This window comes from Carya illinoinensis, chromosome 15 (assembly GCF_018687715.1).
Source record: "Carya illinoinensis cultivar Pawnee chromosome 15, C.illinoinensisPawnee_v1, whole genome shotgun sequence".
Lineage (NCBI taxonomy): Eukaryota > Viridiplantae > Streptophyta > Magnoliopsida > Fagales > Juglandaceae > Carya > Carya illinoinensis.
In genome coordinates this window covers 9,930,314-9,938,505 of record NC_056766.1, presented here as the reverse complement: position 1 = coordinate 9,938,505, position 8,192 = coordinate 9,930,314, and the positions used below count along the sequence as shown (strand labels likewise).

Genomic DNA, 8,192 nt, shown 5'->3' with positions numbered 1-8,192 from the left:
AGGCTACATAAAAAATTGAAGGCTTTAAGGGCATTTTAGTAATGAAGAAAAACTTTCATGCACTTCGGAAAAAAACTGAAAACATAACAATTGAGTAAAACAATGATATCTTACATAGGATAAATGCCATGTGATGTCGGGATGAAAACTCAAAGTCACCGAGAGTAGAGGTTGTGAGTGGAAGAGGAAGGAGCTCAGAGGCAGTCGTGCTGTGAGGTTGAGAGAGAGGTAGACAATGTGATGAGAGAGAGAGAGAGAGAGAGAGAGAGAGAGAGAGAGAGAGAGAGAGAGAGAGAGAGAGAGAGAGAGAGAGAAACGGAGAATGAGAGCTGGCTGAGAGGTGCCCGACACTACAAAAAAAGGCTAAATTGGCGGCATTTATAAGCGCGGCATTTGTTTATGCGCTGGTAATAATATTTTTTTTGTTGACGTTTAAACAAATGTCAATAATTTATTAATTATACGCCGTTATATTAACCGTGTTTGTCGGCGTTTCTAATATACCAGCGGTAATAACATATAACATCAGTGGCATTTCACAAAATGCCGACAATTGATAGAGTTTCTGCCGATAAAGTATTGAGTTTTTCAACATTTATATCGTTTAAATAAATGCTGGCCATTGATTAATTTTACGCTGGCGTTTATATTGTTATATCGGAAATAATTATATACATTGGCGGCGCTTATAAAATGTCCAAATTTGATCAATGAAATGCCGGTAAAACTATTATAGATTTATTGGTAATAAAATAAAATAAAATAAAATAAAATAACTTATTTAAATGATACGAAAATACACCCAAAAATTGTGCAAGTCTCGTACAATATTTCTTTTGAAAACAATAGAGTCTATTATTTAAAATTTAATCTTTTAATATGGATCTTATACTTATTCTTTTTTTTAAAAAAGTGTGTGGTGCTTGCGAACTTTATGACAAGATATGTTAAACATCATATTAAGATTCACAACTTCCAAAAAGAGTAGTAAAAATAATGCATAATCCAACACTTCTCCTTTAATTTCATAATTCATCCTAATTCCAACTTAACAAAACATAGCAAACGTTGATATATGGCATAACCATAAATATAGTCTCAATTAAGGAAAGTTGTGAATACCACCAAAACAGAGCAAATGTCTATATATTGCAAATACCATAAATATAGTCTCAATGATAGTCTCAAGTCTCACTTATAATCCCGACCCTCAATCATCGTCCTCTTCATTTTCTTCCTCTTCTTCATCTTCCTCTTGATCTTCTTCCTCTTCAGCATTTTCCTCTTCTTCACCTTTCTCTTCCTCTTTTCATTCTCTTTTCGATTTTGTTCTGAAGCCTGAATATAAATTCAAATGAGGGTGGTCCAAAAATTTCAATATAAGGTTGATTTATATCAACTAAACATATGTGGGGTGCTCACCTGTGCATGCACGAATGTGTTTACTAAGTTTCGTAATTCAGCTAATTTGTTCCGCATTTTCTCAAACTCTTCCTTTGATACACCATCTTCTTGGTTTGAAGTCGGTAGTGAATGTTGACAAGTTTGCTTTGTAGGGGTTGGCCCAAAACCCAAACCACGCACACGTCCAAGCCGTTCTGGTCCCATGACTTTTGAATAAACATCATCTGATGCCCAAGTCATGGTTCCTCCAGACCCCATGTCTATAGAATTCGTGTCCTGTGTTAAAAGTTCCTCCATCTCAACCTGTAATAGATAATAAAAAATACACATTATTCTTCATTTATAAATCCTTTAAAATTAAAAAAGTTATAAATTTGAAAATAAACATACCACTTTCTTCCTCGTGTCATCATTGTAGTGTGTGCCATCCTTTTTCTTATGGGTCTTGACAAACAACTGTGCTCGACTTGGCATTGCCCCAGTTGATTTTTTCTACGTCCAATATTTTAGATTAAACACATATATCGAAAACAAAGAACTAACAAATATTCAACAATAAATAAATATTAAATAAATAAATACCATATCATGGGCATATCTTGCTAAACTTTTTGATCCTCCGCTATGAACAACGACCTGCTTCTTACGACACTCCTTGTTTTTATTACATTTGGACTGCAACATGTAAAATATTATGAGAATTATAATTAAAATAACTAGTTGGTTGACTTTATAAATCTATAATAGAAATACACGCATTGTTACCATATATTCTGGATCAAATCAGAGATTGGCCAACTCTGCTAGTTGTTCTAAGTCCACCATATCGGGACTTGCCCTTGCCACAACTTGTGCTGCAGAGGTGTCTTTTTCATTAAGTAGCTTTTTCTTCAATTCATGCTTATAGTCTTTCCATTTCTTTCCCAAGTCCTTTGGTATCCATTTTTTGAATACATCCAATTTGTCATCAGGAACTTTAAACTTGCCCTACAGTCAAAATAAATTTACACAGGTGAGTAAGTAGCTTTCTAACAAAATTTTCAAAATATACCTATTTAAATAATAATAATATTTAAATATGAAAAATCATATATACCTTTATAAGACCCCACGCTTCCTCCTTTATGGTTTTAGGTACTGACCTCCAATCTTTGTAAATTATCGGAATCAACTTATTACCTTTCGCTATCAGACCACCAAATCTTACCACCTTTGAGTCTTGCTTTTTGATGGGCTGACCAAGATTCTTGAGCTCCATTTCAATTCTCTCCCCTTCTGGAAGATGCCAAATGTCATGAATAGAGTGCAATAATCTCTTTACTCGATCTCCATTACTATCTGCAAAAATAGATTTAGTTACAGTGTTAGTATTTCGTAAATCTGCAGTCATTGTGAAATAAATAATAAGTAAGAAAAACAAAAACATACCGACGATGATGAGAAAGCAATCTCCAATGTCAGAACACATATCGACATTTTCTGCTTCCGAACTAGGTGCTATTGGTACAGATGTGCATGGCTCGGTCTCTCTGCTCATCTCCATGTGTGTGGATAGTTGGCCTCCCATTTGGCTCGATGTAGAAGGTTGGGTCCCTTGCTGTGAAGATAATGATGGTTCTATAGAAGGTTGGGTCCCTTGCTGTGAAGATAATGATGGTTCTATAGGAGGTTGGGTCCCTTGCTGTGAAGATAATGATGGTTGGGAAGGACAATCCATAGAAAGTGGTGACTCCACCATCCTATCAACGGAAAGGGGTGGCCTATTGACAGAGGGTAATGAATGGGCTGCCCTATCAGATTGTGGCTCACTATGGACAGCTTGTAGTCTTGTAGATTGTCTTCGTAACTGTGGTATGGACATCTTTGCCTTCTTTTTTGGACCCATTGTACCTATACAAAAACAAATTTACATATATGCAAATCAATAGAAATAATAATATTTAGAGCATGATATGAGATAGACTTATGTGATAAGAGATATCATGTTAAATAGTCTAAAATTATATATTTCTTACTCAACACTATTGGGGAGTTTCGATCATCATTCCATCTATATCATTTCGTGTCCACACAACATCGTCAATACCGGGTTCAATAGCTTCATGGTTGGAAGTGTTAATACAATATTTGTTGACTAAATATTCATCCTCATCATCGTTAGTCACTTCCTCTTCACCAGTGTCATACACGTCTCTTGGTTTTGTCTTAACAACCACAACCCAATTTGGGCATCTTTCATCTGCCACATAAAATACTTGAGATACTTGGGAAGATAAAACAAACGGATCATCAGTTATCCGACTACCAGTGTGTACTAAATGAGAAAAATTTACAAGAGTAAAGCCAAACTCGTCCACCTTCAAACCTCTACCCCGAGCAACGTCTGCCCAATCACATTTGAATAACACATATCGGGACCCATCATAATACATAACCTCAATTATGCGTGTTAATTGGCCATACCAAGCAGGGCCATCTTGATCAGTACATACACTAACCCCACAATTCTGAGTTTTCTTCCCATTTTCATGATTCCTAGTGCGAAATTTTGTGCCATTAATGACAATTCGCTTAAATTCTTTGGCAACTTGCATGGGACCTTTAGAATGCATTACGACTTTATGGCCCAATTCACTTCTTCCATTATCATCCATTTTCATTACCTGAAAGGTTGGATTTTTAGCATTGATTAAAATGACGAAAAAAAAGCTACAGAGGCATAATAAAATTGGTCTTTGGTGTAATCCTTACATAGTCTTGGAACCAATTACAAAATTGGTCTTCGTGCCTCTTCTATAATTCATCAGTCGATAAATGATTCCCATCAACTGTATTCCTTATTATTTCCAAGTGCATCCTATATATGTTCACGACATCACAAATGTATGTTATAATTACACAAATATAAATGAAACATAATTTGATTCGTACGTATTAAGCATTGCAACTCACATGCAGAATGGAGTGAAATCGTTAGAGTTGAAAAGAATATAGCGATGTGCTTGGGTCCACGATGTAAAATCGAGTCAGATGTCAATTACTTTCCCTTTAGAATCATCTAGGTTTCTAGACGGTCTACTGAAAACCATTTGAGCGGATTCTAAATAACGAGAACAAAATGTCAATAATTCCTCCAACAAATATCCTTCAGCAATGGAACCTTCTGATGTAGCTTTGTTACGCACATGAAACTTAAGTTGGTGTAGGTACCTACCACATAAATCATTAGATGACTTTTACTATTTTTTTTTTTTAAAAATCTCATTCAACTGATATTTATGTGTTTTTAATTTAATAACTATAGCATACCTTTCAACGGGATACATCCATCGATAATGAACAGGTCCTCCAAGCTTACATTCTGCAACTAAATGTACGGTCAAGTGCACCATAACCGTGAAAAATGATGGCGGAAATATCATTTCTAATTGGCACAATATGTAAGGTATTCTAGATTCCAATCGGTCCAAATCTTCAAGCCGCAACGTTTTGGAACAAATTCCCCTGAAGAATCCAGATAGCTCGATTAATGGTTCTATTACCTTCTTAGGTAATGACCCACGTAATGCAATTGGCAGGAGTTGTTGCATCAGTATGTGGCAATCATGACTCTTCATGCCCACTATAGTACGGTGTTGAAGCTTGACACAATGTGAAACATTTGAAGAATAACCGTCTGATATTTTTACATTTTGTATAACCTTCAACAAGTCTTCTTTCTCTTTGTTACTCATTGTGAAAATAGCTGGAGGCAAATATGTCTTCTCTGCAGCTGTTATAACCGGATGAAGTTGTGGTCTCAAACCCATCTCTTGTAAGTCAAGGCGTGCCTTTATGCCATCCTTTGATTTTGTATCAATATTCAACAGTGTGCCGACAATGTTATCCACCACATTTTTTTCAATGTGCATCACATCAAGATTATGATGCAATAAATTATCTTTCCAGTAAGGCAAACTAAAGAAAATACTACGTTTCTTCCATGAGTATTCCTTAACATTAGTTGACCCCACAACTCTTTTTCTTTTACGATCTGTTCTATCATTGCAATTTAAATCATCTAACTATTCCAAAATTTCATCAAGTGTTGGCATAGTAGGTGAAGGATCAATTTCTCGTGTCCCATCAAATGTTTTTGCCATCATTCTCCACCTATGATCACTTGGCAAGAATCGTCTATGCCTCATATAGGAAAACTTTTTTCCATGTTTCAGCCATCTAGATCCTGTGTTACCCATACAACAAGGACATGCTAAACGACCTTTCGTACTTCATCCAGACAAATCACCATATGCAGGAAAATCATTTATCGTCCACATTAAAACCGCCCGCATTGTGAAGATCTCTTTGGAGCAAACATCATAGGTTGGTGCTCCAACCTCCCATAATTCCTTTAATTCTGATATTAGAGGCTCTAAGTATACATCTATATTCATTGAAGGTGATGATGGTCCCGGTATAATCAACGATAGCATGAAACTTGATCGTTTCATGCACATCCAAGGAGGTAAATTGTAAGGTACTAACATAACCGGCCAAGTACTATAGGAAATGCTCATGTTTCCAAAAGGATTAAAGTCATCTGCAGATAAACCAAGCCTAACATTGCAGGGGTCAAAGGCAAAATCATCATGTTGTGAATCAAACGTCTTCCAAGCCATGCCAACTGCTAGATGCCTTAGTACCCCATCATTACTGCGGCCTATAGCATGCTATTTCATTTGTGAAGAAGTCTTCGATGACATAAAAAGCTTTTGCAACCTTGTCTTTAACGAAAACCACCGTAATATTTTAGCTGGACTTCTTTTACCTTTTCTAGACCTATCATCCATAGACTCTTTTTGCTTCCATTTTGATGCTCCGCATACCATGCATATTTCCAGATTCTCATTGTCCTTCCAAAATAACATACAACCATTGGGACATACTAAGATCTTCTCGTATCCAAGACCTAACTCATTCATGTACTTCTTTGCCTTGTACGTATTTTTAGGAAATGATACTCCTGGTGGGAGCAACTCATTCACAAATTCAAGTAGTTTTGTGAATATGTTATTACTCAATCCACCCAAACACTTCATATTCCAGAGACGTACAATAGCACTAAACTTAGTATGTTTTGTGCACCCTTCATATAATGGTTCATCAGCATCTTTCAACATATTGTAAAATTTATTAACTCTTTTGCTAGAACCTTGTCGATTTTCATTTTGCACTCCAGCCTCTCCAGCATCCACACCTATTTCAGGCCCACCCTCCACTATTTCAGGATCAAACATGGGGAAAACATCATGTAACATGGTTGTCATCCCACCAGAGCCTTCATTTATTTGCTCATTATTATTTTGGGCATCAGTAGCATGGTAAGATGCCTCCCCTATTCTCTCCCCATGAGCATGCCAAATGGTGTAACCTTGAGAAATTCCATAGCTAATCAAATGATCATATACCATGTTGGGCATGAACATCTTACGTAATCCACATCTTCTACATGGGCAACAAATCGGCGAATCTGTATCACAATTCTCGCATGCAAACTTCAAAAAGTCATTGACACCATCGACATACTCTTGTGTATGTCGAGGTTTTTTCATCCAACTTTTGTCCATAGCTTAACTAAATTATAAACGGGTAGGAGTAAGAACTCAACAAATCAGGATCAAACTAGAAATAGTCCAGCCCCTGTTTAGGATAAAACTAGATTAAATCATCATTGTTTCTAAAGTAAAACAGTAAAAAAAATCCATATGTTAACCAAATTAAATGGCTGAAAAACATCCATATGTTAAACAAATTAAATGACTAAATTATGTTTAATGTTTATGTAAGTTGTGGCTTTTATTTTTGTTTCCTTTTTCCCACTCCAAATTAAAAAACAAGTTATAGGTTTAATTGGAGTTGTGGTCATATAGTACGTCACAGGGTCATGGGGATGTACTTAAAAATATCAAGTTGGGTCATATTCTCTAATTCATGGTAAGATATATATTGTGGAAAGTGAGTGGTAACAAAAGACTGCCGAAAATTATATATGGGTTACTACAATAAAGCCTAAAACTGATGACGTTTTATTGAGTGAGTTTTAGATGAAGTTCTAGATGAAGCATATATACGGAAGATTTATATTGAGTGAAATTTAGATGAAGTTTTCATTGAATTCTCTTTTTCTTTAAATTGGGCAAAAAAAAATTAGATCACAACAATAAAACCTAAAAATGATAAAGATTCAAAGATATTTAAAACTGGACTAAAGTTTAAAATTTGATAATTGATAAACGTCGGAAATGTACTAATTTACTCGCATATAATTGATAAATTTTTGCATTTTTAAACGCTATCAACCTACAATGCCACTTTGCTAGGCCTAGAGGCGCTTCAAATTCAAAACTTAGTTTACATTTTAATAAATTTGTACTTAGGGAAAATTTAAAACTCTTCTTTATTTTCTATAAGTAGAGCTTAGTGGGTCTAATTTTTTTATTTATTATTTCCTCATAAAATGCTGGCTTAATTTAGATTTGGACACATAAACGCTATGTTGGGCATATACCATGTTGGGCATGAACATATAATTTCCTTCTAGAAGTAAGGTGTACTACATGGAGCCAACATCAAATAAATTAACAAGCACCGAAAGTTAACAATTTGAGAGACAAAGATTTCTCCCTCAACATGTATTAATGTTCTACTGTATTAAGACAAGAATATTATAAACATAATTTGAGATAATATGTTTGATATATCTATCAATATAGGAATATACATACCCTACTAATATAGCAATTAAA

The 8,192-nt window shown here is 35.2% G+C and overlaps 1 protein-coding gene across 1 annotated transcript; it reads right to left on the bottom strand.

The window, feature by feature from the left end:
- Positions 1-5,675: 5,675 nt before the first annotated feature.
- Positions 5,676-7,013, bottom strand: LOC122296641. Its single transcript, XM_043106444.1, has 2 exons — positions 6,215-7,013; positions 5,676-6,106 (listed from the first exon to the last, which is right to left on the bottom strand). The coding sequence occupies exons 1-2, from the start codon at positions 7,011-7,013 to the stop codon at positions 5,676-5,678; spliced, it is 1,230 nt and encodes a 409-aa protein (XP_042962378.1).
- Positions 7,014-8,192: the final 1,179 nt, after the last annotated feature.